The 24778-nt window shown below is 37.9% G+C and overlaps 2 protein-coding genes across 6 annotated transcripts in view; both read left to right on the forward strand.

Moving 5' to 3' along the window:
- Positions 1-24778, forward strand: part of FREM1 (FRAS1 related extracellular matrix 1) — a 256761-nt gene that overhangs the window by 53618 nt on the left and 178365 nt on the right. The gene's annotated exons all lie outside the window — the stretch shown is intronic.
- On the forward strand, positions 23205-24702 carry LOC129044265 (L-lactate dehydrogenase A chain-like). The gene has a single exon (XM_054502065.2). The coding sequence runs from the start codon at positions 23300-23302 to the stop codon at positions 24245-24247; it is 948 nt and encodes a 315-aa protein (XP_054358040.1). The 5' UTR covers positions 23205-23299; the 3' UTR covers positions 24248-24702.

Below are 24778 nucleotides of genomic sequence, written 5' to 3' on the forward strand. Positions count from 1 at the left end.
GGGGTCTCTTTCAGAGCTGTGAGCTGCACTGCCTAAGGTTGGGGGAAGGATGATGCAAGTTCTCCTTTAGCCACCCTGGCTGGCATCTTCCTAGGTCATATGTCGCCTAAGTCCACTGGCTCTGAGCCCAGCACAACATTGGTACTTGCCTAGACTTCCTTTCAAGTTTATTTAGGAGCCTGGAGCGCTTTACCCCATGGTGGAGAGGCTTGTCATCAGTTGAGTTCTGCCTGGTGTTGGTAGCACTGAGTTCCAAAGCGAAGTCCCATCATCACTGCTTTCTCTTTCCCCCAAGAGCACAGATTCTCAGTGGAGGGGTGGGATTGGCAGTTCAAGACTGTCTTTCCTACCCTCTTTAGTGCCTCTTTTTGTGATACGAAGGTAAAACCAGGTACCACGAGCACTTACCTGATTTTTGGTTCTTATGAAGGTGCTTTTTTGTGTAAATAGTTGTTAAATTTGGTGTTCCTGCAAGGAAGGTGACCAATGGAGGTTTCTACTTGGACATCTTGCTCTGCCTCTCTAGTTAGTCTTTTGTGGAACCTCTGGCAGTCATTGAACATCTTGTGGTTGGAAGTCTTGCGCTAATGCCCTATTCTTCTCTTTTGGGTGAGAACTCTCCAAACCTGCATCACCTTTTTGATGTTCTCCTGCTAAGGATCACATGTTATTCCAAGTGTTCATCACAACAACCTACTTCATTGTGAAGACAATATTGTAATGATAATGAAAATCAAATGTAGAAAGTCATCCATAATCCCTCAATTATAACAGATTTTGAGTTTTAATGCTCCCATCTAGTCCTTATGTATTTGCATTCCTAATGCTTACATTGCTATAATAATTTATATAGGAACAATGTAGTATTCTGCTTTATTTCAAATACATTGTATCATAAGCCTTTAGTTGTATTGCTTTAAACCTTCATAATCATCACTTAGTGGCCGAATTATATTTCATTATGTGGGTGGGGGGGCATATCATAATTTACTTAATCATTGTCATAAGGTTAGGCATTTGTGCTGTTTTCAGTTCTGTTGAGTAATTGATACTTGGATGGGAGCAGATAATACACACTTAGAAGGAAGTGGCCCTATTTATAGATCATAAGTTTTTCTCAGGTAAACCTCAATTCTGTTCTTGGCTCAGACACTAGTTTTGTGGTCTTGGGTAAGCTTCTATGTATTTGTTTGTATCTGTCTATCTATCTATCTATCTATCTATCTATCTATCTATCTATCTATCATCTTTTGAGACAGAGTCTCACTCTGTCACTTAGGCTGGAGTGTAGTAGTGCAATCATAGCCCACTCCAGCCTTGAAATCTTGGGCTCAAGTGATGCTTCCACCTTAGACTCTTGTGTAACTGGGATTACAAGCACATGTCACCATACCTGACTAATTTTTTCTTATTTTTTGTAGAGATGGGGTTTCACTATGTTGCCCAGGCTGGTCTCAAACTCCTTGGCTCAAATTATCTTCCTGCCTTGGCCTCCCAAACTGTTGGGATTACAGTAGGCATGAGCCACCTTACCCAGTCACTTATTTTTAAATTATAGAACTTGATTGAGGCCTCATTTACATATAGTAAAATGCACAGATCTTAAATGTATGAGTCAATAAGTTTTTATGTTCCTATATACCAATATGACCATCTACATCCCCCTCCCCTAATTTGAGCCATTATTCTGATTTCTAGCACTATGACTTAATTTTGTATTTAAAAAATTTATAAATGGAATCACTTAATGTGTACTATTTTGTATCTAACGTCTTTTGTTCAATAAAATTGTTTTTGAAATTCACTCATGTTGGGCCAAGCATGGTGGCTCACGCCTGTAATCCCAGCAGTTTGGGAGGCCGAGGCGGGTGGATCACCTGAGGCCAGGAGTTCAAGACCAGCCTAGCCAACATGATGAAACCCCGTATCTACTAAAAATACAAAAATTAGCGGGTTGTGATGCGCACCTGTAGTCCCCGCTGCCTGGGAGGCTGAGGCAGGAGAATTGCTGGAACCTGGGAAGCGGAAGTTGCAGTGACCCGAGATCCGCACCATTGCACTCCAGCCTGAGTGACAGAGCAAGACACCATCTCAAAAAGAAAGAAAATAAAAAAAAAAAAGAAACTCATCCATGTTGTTTTATATATAAGTTTAGAGGTTTGTTGTATATGGTTATACCAATTTGTTTATTCTTTCTTCTGCTAATGCACATTTGTTTTGTTTCTATGTTGTGGCTATTATGAATAGAGTTGCTATGACTATTTTGCATAAGTCTTTTTTTGCAGATATATGCACTCTGATATAGTTTGAATGTTTGTCCTCTCCAAATCGCATGTTGAATGTAATCCCCAATGTTGAAAGTGGGGCCTGGTGGGAGGTGTTTGGGTGATGAGGGCAGGTACCTCACAAATAGCTTGGTGCTGTCCTTGTGATAGTGAGTGAGTTCTTACGAGATTTGATTGTTTAAAAGTATGTGGCACCTCCTTTCATCTTGTTCCTGCTCTAGCCATGTGAGACGCCTGCTCTAGCCATGTGAGACACCTGCTCCTCTTTCACCATCTTCCATGATTGGAAGCTTCCTGAGGCCCTCACCAGAAACAGATGCTGGCACTGTGCTTTGTGTACAGCCTGCAGAACCACGAGCCAAATAAACCTATTTTCTGTATAAATTACCCAGTCTCAGGTTTTTTTTAAATGGCAAACCAAAAATAGCCTAATACACAATTCTCTTGGTTGTATTATCCAGGAGTGAAATTGCTTTATTTTAAAGAAAGTATAGTTGGTAAAGTTGATAAATATGAACCAATGTTGTATGATCACAGTACTGAATGGGATAAAAAAATGCCAATAATTGACTTGGATAAATTTTTTAATCTCTCTAAGCCTTCATTTCATCAACTCTTAAATAAACCAAAACTATCCTGAAGAGTTGCTGTGAAGATTAAAATATGTAAAGAGTATAAAGTACCTACCATAGAATCTGGGGCAAAATCAGATGTTTATTAAATGGGAGCTATGATGATGAGGATGATGATGATAATGATGGGGACAATGGTGACATAATTTCTTTATCTGTACTGATAGGTAGATTTGTTGAGTTAAAATCCAGAGCTGATCTCTTTCTCTTATCCTTGAAAGATACTCTGAAAACATCCATGAAGTTCTGTGCCTCTTGTACATTTGCTAGACCTGCGGTTCTCAACAGGATCTTAGCATCCCACCCCTGAGATTCTGATTTAATTTCTAAGTATGGGGCCCAAACATCTGTTTGCTTTAAATGTTCCTCTGGTGATGTTAATTACCGTCGGGACTGAAATCCACTGCTTAGCAGACGAATGATTTATGCCTCATCTCCCCAGACTTTGCCGTTTTTCAATTTTCCAAAGTAGCAGATTTGTTGCATAACTTCTTCATTCCTCTCTATGCTGAAAACCTCACTCCAGCCACTCCTGAGACTCCCAGACAGCCTCTGAGATTTATATCTTACTGGTGAGCTCTCTCCTTTCCCTCCCTCTTATTTCTCTTGAGAATCTCAAGTCATGGATTTTAGAGGGTGTGTCTCTCTTCCCCACTTGCAGCTTGGGTTCAGTATGAAGCATCATTCATCTCAAATGTCACCTTATCAATATTTTCTACTTACTTCTCCCTTTGTTTTTACTTTTTCATTTAAAATAAGCACAAATAGGGTAAACTCTTCTAGCCTTTGGCAGGTGGCAGCCTGCATGCTTGGCTGCTCCCACCTTCCAGGTGCAGATTCTCCCGGCAGACTGTGGAAAGCTGTTGTGACTTAAGGAACAGCTGGGTTTTCTTCTATTTCTTTCATTTAAAAAAATTTACTTCATTTTTCCTCTTAATTATCAAAGTAATATCTGAATAATCTGGCAGGAAATTTTGGGAGTCACATAGAAAAGTCCAAAGAACAACAAAAATTATGTTGTACAATTTTCTCTTTATATAGTAATATCCAGTTTCAGCTCCAGCAATTCCTACATGAATGGCCCTGGGTTACTCTTCTTTGAGCCAGTTGCTTCATATGTTCAAGAGGGATGATAGCAAAAACCTAATAGAAAAATTGGCAAATGTTTTTCTATGAGAAAAATATTTTTCTACTAGAGATTTGTTATAAAATAAAAGACATGAGGGGTAACTCACCAAAAAAGATTGAAATGGCCATTAAACACGTACAAAATGCTTAATTTTAATCATATACAAAATGTTTAATGTTACTCATGAGAAAAGTGCAAACTAATGGCAAAAAATTAAAAAGCTTGACAATATACTTTTTCAGGGGGGCAGGAAAAAAACAGGCATGTCCACATATTGCTGGTGAAAGCACAAAATGGTACATCCGTATGGAGTGGAATGTGGCAATGCCTAATCAGACCACAGTGTGTTTACATTTTGGTACAATAATCCCACTTCAAGGAATTTACTCTGAAGATAGATCTCAACAATATAAAAATATATATGCACAAGGTTATTCAATGTAGTATTATTTATAATCTTAAAGTATTAGAAATGACCTAAATCCCCAAATATAGGACATTTTTATTGAATAAGGTATGGAACATCCACATCATGAAAAACTGCAAAAATATCTCCAGGCTGGGTGCAGTGGCTCGTGCCTATAATCCCAGCACTTTGGGAGGTCGAGGCAGGTAGATCACTTGTGCTCAGGAGTTCGAGACCAGCCTCGGCAACATGGCAAGACCATTTCTCTACAAAAAATTTAAAAATTTACTGGGTATGGTGGCATGCACCTGTAGTCCCAGCTACTCAGGAGGCTGAGGTAGGAGAATTACCTGAGTCCAGGAGGCCAAAGATGGAGTGAAACATGATTAAGCCACTACACTCCAGCCTGGTGACAGAGGGAGATTCTTAAAAAATCTCCATAAACAAAGATGAAATAATTTACTGTGAAAAAAGCAAAAGGCATAGGAGTACGTAGAGTATGCTATATTTCCTGTAAGAAACGAAAGTGATAATATACATCTTAGGAAGGATGAATCGGAAACTAATGAGATTGATTATCTGCAGGAGATGGATAGGAACAAGGTAAAAGTGAAGTTTTGACTTTTGGCTTCATGCTCATGTTTTTCACTCTGAAAAAAATTAGATCAACAAGGATGTAGGGGAAAAACCCTAAAATGGAATACAAACAGAAGTAGATCAACCTAACCTTTAAATGAATAACATGACCATACTGAACAGTGAAAAAGAACAAACTCATAGAACTTTGGCTATTGTCCACCAAAAGACAAAGCTGAACTATATCTATTAGGTTTGATTTCCACAATGTATGGGTTAGCTATTCTGAAATTACTTTCTGTGTATGGTAGGACTGAGCAAATGAGTAATTATATTGATTATGCTGGCAAGCAGATTTTCATAGTTTGAGAACAGGGATACAAATAAAAAACAGGAAGGCTGTGAGGAATACTGTAGTGTTTGGTGTTGGATTGTAATTAGAGGTATTAGTAGGAATATCTGTATATCTATATACACACATATGTGTATATATGCTTGTCTACTTATAGGTGTATATATGCTCATTAACAGTATTATAGGTGTATACAGATACATCTATATGTATCTATAGACACACACACATTTCCTAACTGCCTGCTGAAAAGACTTAGAAGCAAACAACAATAACAAACAATGCACTTTTGTTTACAAATATCATGCCCCATTAAAAATAGATAGTGGTGCTAGAATTCATGACTGATTCCAGGGCCAGGGAAGAGAAAAACCAAGATAAGCCTGGAACATATTCTTGGCTAAAAAGTAAAGATGTACTTAAAAAACAATGGGAGTTTGTATTAGGGTTCTTCAGAGAAACAGAACCAATAGGATGAATGGATCAATTAAAAAAAAGACGTGTTATGAAAAAACGGCTCATACAGTAATGAAGGTCTTGGCAAGTCTCAAGATCTACGTGGCAAGCTGGAGACCTGGAAGAGCTGATGGTATAGTTTCCATCTGAGCCTGAGGGGTTGAGAACCAGGAGAATCAACGGTGTTGTTTCAGTCCAAAGGCCAGCAGATTCAAGACCTGGGGAGAAACAATATCTCAGTTAGTCTGAAGGCAGGAAAAATCGACCTCCCAGCTCGAAGGCCACCAGGCAGAGAGAATGCTCTCTTTCGTGAAGGAGAGCTAACTTTTTTTATTCTATTCAGGCCTTAGCTAATTGAATGAGGCCCACCCACATTAAAACGGCAATTTGCTTTACTCAGCCTACTAATTTGAATGTTGATCTCATCCAAAAACATCCTCACAGAGACATTCATAATCATATTTGAACAAATATCTGGGCATCCTGTGGTCCAATTAAGTTGACACATAAAATTAACCATCACAGGACTTATAGAAAAGAAAATAAATAACAACAATACAGGATTATAACTCACTGAATAAAATAAGAATTGTGAGTCCATAGTGACAATAAGTAAATAAATAAAAGAAAAAAGAAATCTCTTTCTTACAGGAGAAATTCAGGAATGATGGAGTTAGAAGATCACTAATTTGTAAACACCATAAAAATGAAGACAAATACAAATTTAGGGGAAATCTACAAAATGCATGGCCCAAGCATTTACAAAAGTTTACTGTCATTAAAAACAGAAGCTGAGGAACTGTTTCAGATTGAAAGAGACTAAAGAGATACAACATCTGAATGCAATGAGTGATCCAAGATTAAATCCTGGATCTCAAAAAAATTTGCTATGATGGACATTATTGAGACAATACAGCATGAAAGTATTATTGTGTAAGTGTAAAATCTCCTGATATTAATTATTATACTGTGATTGTATAACAAAATGCCCTTTTTCTGAGGAAACATACAGTGAAGTATTTAGGGATAAAAGAGCAAGATATACACAACTTGCCCAACTTGTTCAGAAAGTGTGTGTGTATCTAGAAAGAGAAAGACAGACGGAGAAACAGAAAGAAAGATAAAGCAAATATGGCAAATTGTTAATTGGTAAATCCAAGTGAACAGTGTAGAACAGTTCTTTATAGTATTCTTACAAGTTTTCTATAAGTGAGAAGTTATTTCAAAATAGTTTTTAGAGTTATTTTTAAAAACTGAGTGTTTATTTTACAGTGTTGTTACAAAGACTAAATAAAAGAATCCGTAAGAAGGGATTAAAACAGAGCCTGGAATAGAGGAAATAACTCAGGTTTTTAGCTATTAATAATAATATGAATATAATATCAACATATTAATATTTAATCAATATGTTAATTTATATACGTATAATTATATTAATATCAACTATACATCAAAATACTTGATATCAATATTATATTAATATTCAATCAATATATTATATCAATAATAGCATCAATACATTCATATTAAATACATATATGTATAATACATATATAATACATAAATATATATTTATGTATTTTATATATATATATTTTGAGACAGAGTCTCTCTCTGTCATCCTAGCTAGAGTGCAGTGGGGAGATCTCAGCTTTCTGCAACCTCTGCCTCCTAGGTTCAGGAGAATCTAGCCTCCTGAGTGGCTGGGATTACAGGCGTGTGCCACCATACCTGGCTAATTTTTGTATTTTTAGTTGTGATGGGGTTTCACCATGTTGCTCAGGCTGGTCTCGAACTCCTAGCCTCAAATGACCCACTTGCCTCGGCCTCCCAAAGTGCTGGGACTACAGGGGTGAGCCACTGCACCCTGCCTATACTAATATTAATGTAATATTACTATATTACCTATTGAAGTAACTTATTTTTTTAATTACATAATATCATATTATGGCTTGCTTTTTTCACTTAAATTATACCATAAGTCATATGATTTTTCAGACTCTTGGCCTCAAGCAATCCTCCCACCTCAACTTCCCAAAGTGTGGGGATTATAGGTGTGAGCCATCATACCTGGCCTAGTAATTTGAATTTTAAAGAGGTGTGGTAGTTTATTTTTTGTATATATCACAATTTAAAAAATTTTCTAATTTTAGGTGTTTGTTGTTTCTAATTCTATTCTTTTAGGAGTAAATAATACCTGATGATCAAAGTATTATATATAAAATTACTTATATGTTCATAAAATAACTTAAAAGTTATAAATTTTTTTTCCTTTTCCTAATGATGTAGGACAGTGTCCTTTAAGTGATATTGCTAAGCCAAAGGACCAGACATTTAAAACTCTTTAGTTAGCTGCCAAATGGCTTTCCAGAAAGATTTCCCCTCTTTTCTCTTGCACTAGCAGGATATAAATGTGACTGTCTTATATTTCTCTCACCAACATTGCATATCATCAGTTATTTTAATCTTCAGAAAGAGCTGATTTTCAGGGATTTCTGGATGATAGAATTTTGTTAGTTTTAAAAACTTTCTACTTTGTACTATTCTCTATTAAAAAAAGAAAAAAAAAAGAAGAGCTTAGTTGTGGCCAAAGTAATAGAGAACTGAATACGATACAGATTGCATGCTCTTCATTGTCCACAAAGAAAAGCATGCTGCACCCTGGAAAATTAGAAGCCTCCTTGAGTGACTAGACCTCAGATAGCTTTTCCATGAGGATCTCATATGCTGGATAGCTGTTTTTTTGGCATTAGATAGACCTGACTTCTATTCTTAGTTCTTTTCATTTACAGCTCCTAAGCCTGTATTTTCTATGGGCAAAATGATAATAAAAGTGCTTTCCTCACAGTATTGTTGGGAGTTTTAAAGTTTTAAATGAAGTGAAGCATACAAAGTGGTAGCATACTGTATGTCTTATAAATATTAGTTTTAAAAATTCCTGATGTAATTAACAATATTTTTAAAGCTACAATCCTAACAATAAGTGAAACAGTGGGTGTTCTACATATATACACAGTGTCCCTTAATGTAAGTCAAGAGAAAAGTATTGCCAAAGTGTAACCCACAGAAAGCAAATTCTGTGGGAGGTTAAAAGTTGTCCTAGGATTAGAATCCTTGACTCCAGTGACTGTAGCTTAGTAATGAACTGAACCAAAGGTCTGTTTGCCAGATGACCGGATCATAAATGCTTGATTACATTCCTACATTTGCCCAGGAGACCACCAAAGAACAGCCCCCTGCTAGTTAGATTCTGAACTAAGATTTTTTTTAGAGAGGAGAACATTTACTTGGTTTGATTCTAGAAGTAACAAAATCAACAGGTTTTTAGCATATAAAATACCATAAAACAGCATTTAGATAACCTATGAATCAGACATGTTTAAAGAGATGTGGCCATTTCAAGATTCTTTAAATCAGTTTTGGCTTGACTGAAAAGATATCTAACATATCCTACTGCCAAGAGACCACTTAACAGAGCAATTGTCTACTTTCAAGTGGCTCTAAAGGAAATAGAGTTCCCCCAGCTCTAGGTTCTTACTATAAAACCAGATCATTAGTTGTAAAAGTGCTGCTAAATTTAAAGTTTTTTAAGGTTTAAAACAATGGATGTTGAAAAATTAAGGTTTTTTTCCCCCTGTTTATTTCTCCAGGAAACAGTCACCATAAAATGCATTCGCTTGCCTCTTGATAGTAAGCAGATGCTACACTCCCACAAAACAGAGCTCAAGAAACCTTTGCCTAGGGGGCAGAATCTGCCATAAATGTCTCAAGATATTTACTTGGCCAAGATTTATGTTACATTGCAATTAAGCATAATCTTAAAAGAAATCATCCATTTAATTAATATTTATGTATGCTAGTAAATAATTTGAAAACATATGCTATAAATTTCTAATATGGAGTAGAAAGGCAATGTGCCATTGCATGGATGCATAGACATGGAAATAGAGCTTGGTTTAAAGAAAAAGAAATTCTGAACCCTCTTGGATGTTGCCTTTTTTCTAAATTCCCAAGTTAAAAAAAAAACAACAGAAATAAATTCCCAAGTTTCAATTTGTGTAATGGGGGCCATTAATTTACATTGATGATCACTTTTTTTTTTTAAATGTAGAGGTAAACTCAGTGATCCTGAAAATACTCAGGTGAAGGGCCTTTGTTTGCAGCAGTTTATGAAAATAGATGGGGCATTTTATCAGCTATTCTGGGGAAATTGCCTCCCTAACTCTGCAACTGTCCAGGAATGCTTTATTGTGGCAGTAGTCTGGGAGTGTACAAAAGCACAGCAGGCCACATTTTCAAAGCTTGCTTTCTTTTCGAATTCTCTGATGGCCATACGGCCCAACCTGTGACTATGTAGCTGACCTTTTTATAAAGGGAATTTATTATTGTTTTTGCTAAAGCTAAATTGCTGCTGAAATGCGCCGACTTGCTTAGGAGAAAATACAACTTAATGTTGATTTGCCATTCCCGGGTACTCTAAAGGATCTTCATTTAGAATGGAAGGATTTCTCCCCCCTCACTCTCTTGTTTTGGCAAGTATAGCCTTCCATCCTTCTGTTATAAAAACAGTTCCAACACCAAAAGTTGGCAGATTTGTGATCTTTCATTTCAGTCATGGGGGGATGGTTTAGAATTCTCTAGTCAAATTTAAGGAGGTAGTTTCAAAAGAAAAACTATTTCTTCACTCTCCATTCCAGCTCTCAAGCCCAGCTCCTTCTCCCTAATTCCACAGTTTTACTACTAATAACAAAATAACTAATACCATATGATTTTTTCAAATGTAAAAGTTGGAAGTTTGTTTGTGTATGTATGTATGTATATATTTATTTATTTATTTATTTTGAGACAGAGTCTTGCTCTGTTGTCCAGGCTGGAGTGCAGTGGCACGATCTCAGCTCACTGCAACATCCACCTCCCAGATTCAAGAGATTCTCCTGCCTCAGCCTCCCAAAGAGCTGGGATTACAGGCACACACCACCACACCTGGCTAATTTTTTTTTTTTTTTTTGTATTTTTAGTAGAGATGGGGTTTCACATGGCATGTCCATATTGGTTCTAATGGATACTTGAACTCCCAACCTCAGGTGATCCATCTGCCTCAGCCTCTCAAAATGCTTAGATTATAGGCGTGAGCCACCACACCTAGTTAAAAGTTGGAAGTTTATACTTCATTTGTTTAAGCTTTATTTGGAGAATTCAAAAAAGCTCCTTCTTAGTAGAAGGCATTGACATATTTTGAAAGTCATTGATTATTCATTAATAAGTATTAACATGCTTTTATATTTAGAAATTTTTGAAGCCTACCTAACAACCATGCTTAAAGGTACTCCTGGCTCTAAGTATCTGGCTCAGTTACTTCAAATTATTGGTATTCTTGTGAATGTAGCTGTAACAGAGTTTGTCTTTGTGATTTGAATCTCTTTAGCCACTCCCAAATTGAAGCTATGATCTTTGTCTCCTTAAAACCAGACCACCTTACTCAGTAAACAATTCAGGTTTTGCATTTTATATGACATTTTAGTTGATTCTATAAATTAGAATTTGGCATGCCATTAATCTCAAGCAGAAATGGAAGTGTCAGACACTACTTAATAGTAGGTTTAAGAAATAAATCAAATTGTGGAGGAAAATCCATCAAGTTGTGCAGAGCTTTAGAGAGAACAGAAAATTATCAATAAATCATGAGACAACTATTCAACACCTGGTTTTAGGAAAGTATTGCAAAAAGCTGTCTTTTTTTTTTTTTTATTTAAAAACTCACTTGGTTCTCGGCCAGGCATGGTGGCTCACGCCTGTAATCCCAGCACTTTGGGAGGCCGAGGCGGGCAGATCACGAGGTCAGGAAATCGAGACCATCCTGGCTAACATGGTGAAACCCCATCTCTATTAAAAATACAAAAATTAGCCGGGCGTGGTGGTGGGCGCCTTTAGTCCCAGCTACTCGGGAGGCTGAGGCAGGAGAGTGGCATGAACCCGGGAGGCAGAGCTTGCAGTGAGCCGAGATCGTGCCACTACACTCCAGCCTGGGCAACAGAGCAAGACTCCGTCTCAAAAAGAAAAACCAAAAAACAAAAAAACAAAAAACAAACTCACTTGGTTCTCTTAAGGTACTTAACTGCTATCAGTCTGCTAAAGACAGTCTCCAGCCTTTTTATGGAACATGTATTAACTCTTAGTTCTTTCTCAGAAGATATATTTGCTTCTAGTTCCTATTAGACTATGCTTACTTTTAGTCAATGTAAAGACAAGATGGATGCTTTTCTACCCTTCAAGTATAAAGATGCTTCCAGAAAATTAGCTTCTCTTAAGCTCTTTCAGGTTTGGTGAGAGTAAGTTTTAGAGAAAAAAAATGATGTTGACTTTTTTTGAAGAGAACAGTACCAGGAGGATAACATTGATTAAGAATTATGGAGTTATAAAATACTGAGATTCAAAGTTAACTTGGAGAATATTTACATAAAATTCTTATGTTCTGCTACATGGAAAGAGCACTAGATAGGGCATCACAGATACCTACATTCCAATCCCAGTCCAGCCTGTTAGCTTTGTGGCCATGGCTCAATTCACTGAGCTCCTCTAGGTCAATTTCCTCAGCTGTAAAATCAGGAGACTAACACCTTTTCTTTTTTTCTTTTCTTTTTTTTTTTCTTGAGATGAAGTCTTACTGTGTCACCCAGGCTGGAGTGCAGTGGTGCAATCTGGCTCACTGCAGCCTCCGCCTCCGGGGTTCAAGCGATTCTCCTGCCTCAGCCTCCCGAGTAGCTGGACTAACACCTTTTCTGTCTACCTAAGTTCTGAGCATTAAATAAAATCATGAATGTAAATATACAGTTATGAAGCATGAAGCATGACACAATTTGTGGAGACAGAATAAATATCTTCCCAATATTCTTTGATGGAATATATAAGCCCTTCATTGTTTCTTAGTTTCCATAAGCCCTATTTTCTTTGATTCAGTCTTGGCTACTACAATCATGACTAAAGCCAGGCTGATTGACGATCTTGTTACATAAGGAGATAGAAACTGCTAATCCAGGAGCTTGTTACATAAGGAGATTGAGACCATTTGCAAGACATTTACTTAGTAGTTCTCAAACTTTTTATTCTCAGGTTTACTTTTCCCTCTAAAAAATTATTGAAGACCCCAAAGAGCTTTTATGTATGCGAGTTATATCTGTATATTTACTGTGTTAGAAATTAAAACAAATATTTATTTAAAAGAAACAATACCTTTATTACATGTAAACATTATTATTTTGATAAAAAATAACTATATCTTTGAAAGTAAAAAATTGGTGAAAAAGTGGTGTTGTTTTATCTATTTGCAAGTCTCTTTAGTGTCTGACTTAATGGAAAACAGCTGGATCTTCACATCTGCTTCTGCATTCAGTCTCTTGTGATGTTACATGTCATGTAGCCTCTGGAAAATTGCATTCTATACTTATGAGAGAATGTAAGCAAACAAGGAAAAGAATATCTTGGTATTATTATAAAAATAATTTGACCTCATGCATCCCCTGAAATGGTCTCAGAGACCAGTCATCCCTGACTACTTTGAGGATTGCTGGCTTAGAAGATACTAAAAACACACATTGAGGCTGGGCATGGTGGCTCACACCTGTAATTCCAGCACTTTGGGAGGCTGAGGCAGGCAGATCGCTTGATCCCAGAAGTTTGAGACCAGCCTGAGCAACTCGGCAAAACTGTGTCTCTACAAAAAATACAAAACTTAGCCAGATGAGGTGATAATGTGCACCCAGTTCCAGCTACTCCAGAGGGTGAGGTGGGAGGATCGCTTGAGCCTGGGGGAGGGAGGCTACAGTGAGCCAAGATCAGGCCATTGTATTCTAGCCTGGCGACAGAGTGAGAATCTGTCTCAAAGAAATAAAATAAAAAATAAAAACACATATTGCATTTTATGTTGTGATGAGGGTACTTCCTTGAAGAATGATACCTGAATCTGATTTAGTAATCATACAGATTTTACTAGGCTGTCATTTAAAGACATGACGAGTTAACAGTAATCTCCTGTGATTTTAACAATTATTCTTTTAAAAATATTTATTTATTTATTTATTTATTTATTGAGACAGAGTTTTGCTCTTTTTGCCCAGGCTAGAGTGCAATGGCGTGCTCTCAGCTCACTGCAACCTCTGCCTCTTGGATTCAAGTGATTCTCCTGCCTCAGCCTCCCAAGTTGCTGAGATTACAGGTGTGCACCACCACACTTGGCTAATTTTTTTATTTTTAGTAGAGACAGGGTTTCACCATGTTGGCCAAGCTGGCCTTGGACCCCTGACCTCAGGTGATCTGCCCACCTTGGCCTCCCAAAGTTCTGGGATTACGTGCGTGAGCTGCTGTGCCTAGCCCAACAATTATTCTTATAGCTAAAGATACACATTGTTTGTAGAGAAGCCAAGTTTTCTGTTACTTCAGTTGAATATAAGGGGATTAAATATCTTTTTGTAGTCAGAAAAGCTTCAGGACTCCTTGTCTGACTTCTACTGTCTAGTTTGCATAACCAGTGACTACTTTACAAACTCATTTCTTCGAACAACTTAAGAGGAGCAGTTTGCTCTGAAGCACATATAAGATGATATTCGTACTGCAGATGAGACTCGGGAAGGTAGGGGTTTTGCCTCAAGTCACACAACAGCTTAATGGAAAAACTGCAAAAGGAGCCCAAAGTGCTTTGATCACAACTCATTCTTGTCCATTTGGTTGGAAAACTCAACTTTTAGTAAAAATAGGGAAATGCGCTCAACCTAAGAGCACTTTAGAATGCTTGTTATATGCTCCTGTAGTGACTTTCACTTCCCCTCATGAACCTCATCATGTTCCCATTTCTAGTTAGATGTCCTCCTCTAATTAGATGGTAAGCCTCATGAAGAGAAGCTCACACCTGCCTTGCTCACTGTTGTAGTCCTGTATTTAGTCAGGGCTCTCCAGAGAAACAGAATCAATAGGCAATATATACATATATAGAAAAAGATTTATCATGAGGGATCACCTCATGCAGTTATGGAGGCCGAGAAGTCTCATGATGTGCCACTTGTAAGCTGGAGGCCCACAAAAACCAATGGTGTGGGTCCAGTTCAAACCCGAAGGCCCGAGAACCAGAGGAGCTGATAGTGTAAGTCCCAGTCTGAGTCCAAAGGCCTGAGAACCAGGAGTGCCAGTGTCTGAAGGCCAGAGAAGATAAATGTTCCAGCTCAAGCAGAGAGCAAATTTGCCCATCCTCTGTCTTTTTGCTTTATTGAGGTCTTCAATGGATTGGATAATTCCTGCCTGCATTAGTGAAAGTGATCTTCTTTACTCTTTTTACCAATTCAAATGATAATGCCTTCCAGAAATACCCTCAGAAACCTGGAAATAATGTTTTACCAGCTATTTGGGCATTCCTTAGCCCAGTCAAGTTGACACATAAAATTAACAATCACAATTCCTGACACATAGCAGTTGTTAAACCAATATTTATTGGCTTATTGACTCTAATAAATCCACAGATTTAGTCAGGCTAGGGTTGACTGGGCTTGGAAGTTAATGCTATTACTTAAAACTGTTTCAAAATGCTGTGGCTAAAACATACAACAGTTTATGATATAGCAATTTCAGACCTGAAAATATACGGAAGATAAATTAGTACACAGGTCCACCTAAAGAGAAATTAGTACACAGGTCCACCTAAAGATATACACAAGAATGTCCATAGCAACTTTATTCATAATGGCCCCAAACTAGAAACAATCCAAATGTCCACTAACAGAGAATGGATAAATAATTTGCTTAATATGCATGCAATAATATGCAGTCATAATGAAGAAACTATTCGTATGTGAAAGACGTGGATAAATTACACAGACAAATGACAATACAAACTATATTATTCCATGTATACAAAGTTGAAGAAAAACAAAACTCATCTACAGAATCAATAGATGACATATAGATATATAGAAAAAGATTTATCATGAGGGTTTGGCCCATGCAATTATGGAAACTGAGGAGTCCAGTCTGCAAGCTGGAAGCCCACGAGAACCAGTGGTATGGGTCCAGTCCAAATCTGAAGTCCTAAGAAACAGAGGAGATGATAGTATAAGTTCCAGTTTGAGTCTAGAGGCCTGAGAACCAGGAGTGAGGCTGGAATAGTGCTCAACTCTGAGTGCTGGCAGAGAGTATTGACTGGACATGGAAATGAGGAAACCTTTTGGGGTGCAGAAAATGTCCTATATCTTGATCTGGAGGTTGGTTACATGAGTGTAAATGAATGTGTAAATTCATCAAGCTCTACCCTTAAAATTAATGTGTTTTATGCACTTTATACGTATTATACCTCAAAATATGTTTTTTTAAAATCCCCAGAATTGGTATTATTTCTAGAGGACATTTTGAATCTGCAATGTGGAAAGAATTTTGCTATGCTCAAATTTTCAAAAGTGTCCTATTTTCTACATAAATAATATGATTAACTAACTTCGATAATTAACATTTATGGTTGAACATATTATTCCATTTAAAATTTATGTCAACTCCTGGAGATGTCTAAAAGAAAAACCCTCATTTTATCCACAAGTAACTGAGGTTCTGAAAGATGAGGCCACTTCTCCAAGGTCACACAACTTGTAAATGCCAAGGCTTCCTTCAATCCCAGAGCCTCTGACTCTATACCACTACTGCTACCCATGATTCCATGCATGACCAAGCTACTCCATTGTTCTTTTACAGATGTATTATATGGAACTGATCTGAATTCAAAATATTAACTTTCTTGCAGGTTCTTCATTTGTGAACAAATGACATTTTATGCTGAAGATAGGCTTGCACCTGAGAGTCAATAACAGGGCCTTGTCAGATCTGGGCTGTGCAATGTTGTTCAGCTGTCCCATGATCCATCAGATTAGAGCATAAGGGACACCCGGGCACCCTGAAGACTTGACATCACTTCAGATGAAAATGCTAAGATTGGTAGGCTTCTCCCTACCACAGGGAAATTAGAAATTATGAAATACATTGCAAAGACACAAGCCACATAACATGGAATGCTGGCTTGGAAAAAAAGGACCTGAGCTTATATTTAATCCTACCCTTACCTCTGGGAACTTGGGCACATTTCTGGGTTTTGAATTTCTCTTCTGTAAAGAGAAGACCAATGGCCAGTTCAGCCATGGCCAGTTCATCACTAATATTCGTTGAAACTCTGTGAATATATTCTATGAAAACAAGCCTTAGAGGCAGCCTCTTGCTGCAAAAATGCAGCTACAAGTCTTTGATTCTTCTGTGTGTGAGATGAGCACAGTCATGCCAAAATCATAGTGTTTTATAATAATCAAACAAATTAATGTTTATGAAATAGCTTTGGAAATTGAAAAAGGCTACCAAATACTGCATTACATATGCAATTTGCAATAATTGGAGTAATTAATACTCATTTGAGATCAGCCATGTTGGAGTAGGTTAGATCACTCATATTCCTTTCTTCATGTACTGATCTAATAACATTTGATCATCACTTCAGAGGTTACAGATGATGTGCTGCTGTCTATTGGGTGATGTAGTTTATGGTTTTAAAATCCTAAGGGCCACCCTAAGAACCCAGGCTTACAATATGCTCAGTATTTCTACTGATGATAGTGAAAAGCCAACTTCTAGAGGATTCTCTACTTAAGAAGACAAAAATCCTTGACAAATACCTGCTTGGTTCCAAGATATGGTGGCATAAGTTGAGCAAAATAACAGATCAATGGAAAAGCATGGACAAGATAGGTAATAAATTCCTACTCCATTGGCTATAGTACTGAGCATTTACTTTGCTAAAAGGATGCTGGTTCAATGTGTCATGGAAGGAGTGCCCTGCAGAATAAATTTTGGTCTTGAAATTTTGGGAGGCTCAAGTTTCTGAGATCAAGTCCAGGCCTTTTTGATCCCTCATAGTTAGAGTTGTGACAGATCTAGGTGCCATTTCGTAACATTTAGTGATGACAAAGTATCTAGGGTATATTTTATGTCCAAACAACTTCTGGTGATGTCTAATTAAAGGACCCACTGGATCTAAGTCGAAGAATTCTAAAAAGACTTACATTCCCATTTCTCAGAAATAGATGATTAAAAAGACCCCCTACCCCCAGCCCTTAGTTTCTATCCATGATTAGAAACTGTGGTATCAGCACTCTTCCCAGTATTCAGGGGCCCCATCAATAACACTTGCCAAAATGCTCTAGAGGGGCCACAGTAAGGAAAACAGAAGGTGTCAGGAAATTCTCCATCATTTTTCAGTGACAGCATTTGTCAGAGGAGGAAATTAGATTATAGAAAAATGCTGAATTAGATATCTTTATCAGTAACTGTTAAAACCCCAGGGAACAAGATAAAACTACTCTGAAGACAGTGGGGGTTGGTAACTATGCTGCAAAAAACACAGCTCTGGTACACTGTTGGAGACATAGGGTGAATGTGAGAGTGAGAGCACACTTGTCAGGACTCAGAAGTGCAAACAGCCCTACTGAATTATCAAAGAATGCACAAGGATGGTTGATGGCAACCACACACATCGTTTGCTGTGTGTTATCAGAGGTTGCTGGAGATTGCTGGGGACTTGCTATATCATATCAAAATCACAGCAATATGCCAAAGACATGGATGCCTTTCTGTTTAGCATTATCTATCCAATGCAAACCTATTTGCTTATGACGTCCAGTGGCTCTCCAATGCCAACAGGGCAAAGACTAAGCTCCTTGGCAAGATATCAAAGGCTCTCCAAACTTTAGGTCTTGCTTGCCTATCTCACTTCATCTTCCTTTACCCTTGGCCTTCTGCTTTAAGCTTCAGTGAATCCCAACTTATGATTTTTCTACTTGTAGCAAACTACTCACATACCCGTGCCCGTGGTCTTAGAAAGACTGCTGGTTAAAATGACTCATTTGTTTTTCTATATCTGCTCCTTCCTATTCCTCCTTTTAGCATCAGCCCTGGCATTTATGTCCTCTGAGAAGCCTTCTCTAATGTTCCTCTTAGCCCATCCTTGATCCTCCCATGGTATCTTATAATGCATACTACTGCAGATGCAGGTATTATATGACCTTTACATTGTCCTGTGGTTGAATTTTAGGTAAGTGGTGCAAATGTTAATATACTGTTACTGCTACTATTGCTATGCGTGATAAACTATTCTTTGTCTCAAACTCACAAGTTTTGTGTCTTCTGCCAGCATTCAAGAAAATGTGGCAAGCTAATTTGTTAGCTTGCAAGTAGGGTAAAATCCCAGGCTTTTAATAGTTCATTGTATACATTATATTCATTGTTTTACTTCCAGCACCAAAGTAGTGGCTAACATATGCTTAGTGTTTAATAAATGTTAGATGAATGAATGCATTGACTTAATGCTATAGAATAAAATCAAAGAAAAGCAGCCCAAAGTGATCAGTCCACTTAGACCATGTCTTTTCAATGGCACCTGTGCTTCTGCTTAGCCATCTCCAGTGTGTCTTCAGTGGTTGTCTAGTGTGGCTTCCAGAGTTTATTTCCTAACTACATTTTTACTGATGCCAGCAAAGAGAGCTCAGATACTTCTGTGACATTGTTTAGAGCATGAACCCAAATTGCACCATCATCAATGCCATTTCTTACATGCTTACCAGGGCAAGATGCAGTGAGAAGTGTCATACAATTGAAGTTATATAGTTTATATAATTCCTATGAATTATTGGGCTAAAAAATAGATAACATTAAAAGCATAGTATACTAAATGGGCTGTGCAAAACACAGAAGTATACAGTGCAGAAATTAAAGAAAGGCTTAACTAAATATTTGCAGCCTCTTGTGAACAAGGTTTAGTGTATATAATTTGTGTCTGAAGTGCTGGTATGGCTTTCTGAAATTTTATATTCTTTTTTCACCCCCATTTCATACTGGAAAACTTAGTCATGAAGTTAAAAGGTGAAATAAAATATGTAAGGTCAACTGCTTATAGCTAAAAAATTAGAGAAAGGGTCTGTAGACTCTAGAGAAGCTGCCTTATACTTTTCCTTTACTTTCTGTTTAGAGCCTAGTCCACTTTATGAACAAGAAGTTTGAGAAGTATTTTTGATATAATTCCAGAGAAGACCTCCAAAAGTTTCCTAGACATGGGGAAGTGTCATCTATTTAAAAAAATATTTAATTAGGCCCAGTGCAGTGGCTCACGCCTGTAATCCCAGCACTTTGGGAGGTCAAGGCGGGCAGATCACAAGGTCAGTAGTTGAAGACCAGCCCGGCCAATATGGTGAAACCCCATCTCTACTGAAAAATACAAAAATTAGCTGGGTGTGGCAGCGCGTACCTGTAGTCCCAGCTACTCAGGAGGCTGAGGCAGGCTGAGGCTTGAACACGGGAGGTGGAGGTTGCAGTGAGCTGAGATCGTGCCACTGTACTCCAGCCTGGGTGACAGACTGAGACCCCATCTTTGAGATCTAGAAGTAATGAGAGATAATTTGAAACTCTGAACAAAGAAACTTTTAGAAAAAAGCGTTTTTAATCCTACTCCCAACCCCTACCTCAAACATATTTGGTTGAGTGAGTTGACTGTAAGTTGGGAACCTATCATAACTGTACTTGTAAGTAAAGACATGTTTTTAAAGAAACAATGATAAAGTTCATTGCATAGCTTGTCATTCTTCAAATAATGCCAGATCCTAAGTGATTTCAGGCTTGTTAAGTATATTTATACTGTTGTGAAATAGATCTCCAGAACTTTTTCATCTTGCAAAAACTGAAATTCCATACCCATTAAACAACACCCCTCTCTCCCTCCCACCAGCCCCGGTAACCACCATTCTACTTTCAGTTTCTATAAATTTGACTACTTCTAGACACTTCATGTAAATGGAATCAAACAGTATTTGTCTTTTTGTGACTAACTTATTTCATTTAGCATAATATCCTCAAGGTTCTCCCACATTGTAGCATAGGCAAGACTTCCCTTTCTTCTAAAGGGTGAATAATATTCCACTGCATGAATAAATCACATTTGTTAATCCATTTGTCCATCTATGGATGTTTACGTTGCTTCCATGTCTTGGCTATTGTGACGAATGTTCTGATGAGTGTGGGTGTTAAAATATCACTTCAAGACTGCTTTTAATTCTTTTGGCTATATACCCAGAAGTGGGATGGCTGGATTATATGATAGTTCTATTTTTAATTTTTTGAAGAATTTCCATACTATTTTCCACAGAAGTATCACCATTTTATAATCCCACTAATAATGCACGATGTTCCAATTTCTTCTTGTGGAATTCTTAAGACTGTCTTTTCTCCTTGAGAAACTCCCTGGGGATTGTGACCAGCGATGTCATTGATTTTCAATCTGACTAAAGAATGTAATTTTCCTTCCAACTGCAAAGTGTGTACTCCCTAAGGAAAGGAGGAGAGAAGGGTCATCTCCATATATGTTAAGTAGAGAAAAATGTCAGTAGTTAGATGCTGGGTAAATACTGCAGGAAAAGAAAGGTGTTTCAGTACACAGCATTTATTCAAATCAATGCACCTGACTTGATGGCTAGATTTAAGTTAAAGTCTTTTCAGTCTGATGGACAAAGCAGATGTGTGAGCATGAATTCAATCATGAAAAGTCTTTATTAAAATACAAAGAGTCAACATATGTCACGTGGGGGAGGCATATTACTAAGAATGTAAATTCTTAAGGGAAAGCCTTCCTATAGCCCATGTGATAAATCTCTTCTCTGTTCCTAGTCTTATGAAGGGCATATTATGATGCTTTAGGGCACATTTATTTGTTGGACTTACCACAATTCATAATTAAGTATTTAGTTTTGTGATTATTTTTTAATATAGGAAATGAACACAGCATAAGGCCAGTGGCATGTTGTTTTTTTTCTCATTGCATTTTCTTCAGTGATGAAGCTGGTGCCTGAAGCATTGTTGGAGGTTAATAAATACTTACGGAATGAAGGAATGGAGTGTGGTAGAGAGTCTTATTTTCTGAGGGAGGAGATACGAGTTCTATACTCAGAACCACTACTAAGTAGCTGTGATTTCTAAGGCAAGTGACTTAGTCTCTTGGTCTTGGTTTACCCATCTGTCAAATAAGGATTTCATATTTAAACACTTTTTTCCCCCAGACAGTGTTACTTGGGATCTTGGAGATTCTAGGAGGTGCCCTGAATTGCAGAATGCAAAAATCCAAGAGCTGGGGACACTTGGTCCTCCACCCCTACTTTCCAAACAAAGAGATCTACTTATTTCTGTTTTATGTGTTAGGATACTATCAAACTGTTTATTTACAAAATGATTTCAATGCTTAAAAAATATTCAAAATCCATAATTTAAATTGGAAAATCTCTAAGTCTCCTTTTAGCAGCTAACTGCCTGGGCTTTCCTTATCCCCAGAATCTTCACTTTATCCAGGGTTTTGATAAAGTGTCATCTCCTCAGAGAGACCCTACTTGACCAACAAATCTCTTGGTACAATTTGTATTTATTACCTGGTATTATTCTCTATTTTGTGTGGCAGGTGTTAGTGTATAAATCTTATCTCCTCAACAGCACTGCAGGTTCTTTGGGAATGAGGGCCACATAATGTATATCACTTTCTCCATCCTAATCAGTACTTAACATAAGGCCCGGAATGTAATGGATATTAGTATTCAACCTATTCATTCACAAATCTTTAGAGAACTACTCGTAATGGTTATCATACATTAGACACTTGACATTTACAAATCTCTCAAGATACCATTTAATTTCTTCACCTTTAAAGTGGGGGAAAGAGTACTTTCTTCAAATGTTCATTTTGAAGATTAATGAAGATCATGCATTAGATGAGAATAGCAAAGCTCTGGTGAGCTGTAGATTCTGGGCTGGGGGTAAGGTTCTCTCACTGTCTGAGTGATTAGTGCTATGTCTCTCCCCTACTCAAAACCCTTTAGTAGCTCCCTCTTGCCTCAAAGATTGAACTAGACATATGTTATGGTGCCTGACCAGCTTTCCTATCCCTCTTCCCTGCTACCATTTCTAAAATCTTTTCCCACTCCATGTGATTCTGATGTGTCCACATCCAAAGCCCCCACTCCTTCCCCAGTTGTTCTGTCTTTTTTTTTTTTTTTTTTTTTTTTTTTTGCTAAAACTATTATGGACGATGACTCTCTTCTTTTTGGTTCACAAGTCATAGGTATGCAGGCCTACATTGCTACTATTCTTCTTTCCCATGAAAAAGCCTGTATTGCACTAGGAGCAAATAAGGTTAATATGCAAAGTAATGTGGAGACAGAGCTTGCTGATAGAGAGAGAAAGAACTGATGCTATTATTTAAGTCCCTAGATCCACTCAAGGTAGTAGGGTTGTTGTCAGGGTTAAATGAGTTAATAATGGGAATGCTGTAGCCACTGCCGCGGATTCCGGATCTCATTGCCACGTGCCCCGACGACCGCCCGATGTGCATTCCCGATTCCTTTTGGTTCCAAGTCCAATATGGCAACTCTCAAGGATCAGCTGATTCATAATCTTCTAAAGGAAGAACAGACCCCCCAGAATAAGATTACAGTTGTTGGGGTTGGTGCTGTTGGCATGGCCTGTGCCATCAGTATCTTAATGAAGGACTTGGCAGATGAACTTGATCTTGTTGATGCCATCAAAGACAAATTGAAGGGAGAGATGATGGATCTCCAACATGGCAGCCTTTTCCTTAGAGCACCAAAGATTGTCTCTGGCAAAGACTATAATATACCTGTAAACTCCAAACTGGTCATTATCACGGCTGGGACATGTCAGCAAGAGGGAGAAAGCTGTCTTAATTTGGTCCAGCGTAACATGAATATCTTTAAATTCATCATTCTTAATGTTGTAAAATACAGCCTGAACTGCAAGTTGCTTATTATTTCAAATCCAGTGGATATCTTGACCTATGTGGCTTGGAAGATATGTGGTTTTCGCAAAAACTGTGTTATTGGAAGTGGTTGCAATCTGGATTCAGCCCGATTCCATTACCTGATGGGGGAAAGGCTGGGAGTTCACCCATTAAGCTGTCATGGGTGGGTCCTTGGGGAACATGGAGATTCCAGTGTGCCTGTATGGAGTAGAATGAATGTTGCTGGTGTCTCCCTGAAGACTCCGCACCCAGATTTAGAGACTGATAAAGATAAGGAACAGTGGAAAGAGGTTCACAAACAAGTGGTTGAGAATGCTTATGAGGTGATCAAACTCAAAGGCTACACATCCTGGGCCATTGGACTCTCTGTAGCAGATTTGGCAGAGAGTATAATGAAGAATCTTAGGCAGGTGCACCCAGTTTTCACCATGATTAAGGGTCTCTATGGAATAAAGGGTGATGTCTTCCTTAGGGTTCGTTGCATTTTGGGACAGAATGGAATCTCAGACCTTGTGAAGGTGACTCTGACTCCTGAGGAAGAGCCTGTTTGAAGAAGAGTGCAGATACACTTTGGGGAATCCAAAAAGAGCTGCAATTTTAAAGTCTTCTGATGTCATATCATTTCACTGTCTATGCTACAACAGGATTCTAGTTGGAGATTGTGCATGTTGTCCTTTTTATCTCATCTGTGATTAAAGCAGTAGTATTTTAAGATAGACTGGGAAAAACATCAACTCCTGAAGTTAGAAATAGGAATGATTTGCAAAATCCACAGCTATATCCTGATGCTGGATGGTATTAATCTTGTGTAGTCCTAAACTGGTTAGTGTGAAATAGTTCTGCCACCTCTGACGCACCACTGCCAAGGCTGTACATGCTGCATTTGCCCCTTGAGCCAGGTGGATGTTTACCGTGTGTTATATAACTTCCTGGCTCCTTCACTGAACATGCCTAGTCCAACATTTTTTCCCAGTCAGTCATATCCTGGGATCCAGTGTATAAATCCAATATCGTATGTCTTGTGCATAATTGTTTCAAAGGATCTTATTTTGTGAACTATATATATCAGCAGTGTACATTAC

This window comes from Pongo pygmaeus, chromosome 13, assembly GCF_028885625.2.
Source record: "Pongo pygmaeus isolate AG05252 chromosome 13, NHGRI_mPonPyg2-v2.0_pri, whole genome shotgun sequence".
In the NCBI taxonomy this organism is placed as follows: Eukaryota; Metazoa; Chordata; class Mammalia; order Primates; family Hominidae; genus Pongo; species Pongo pygmaeus.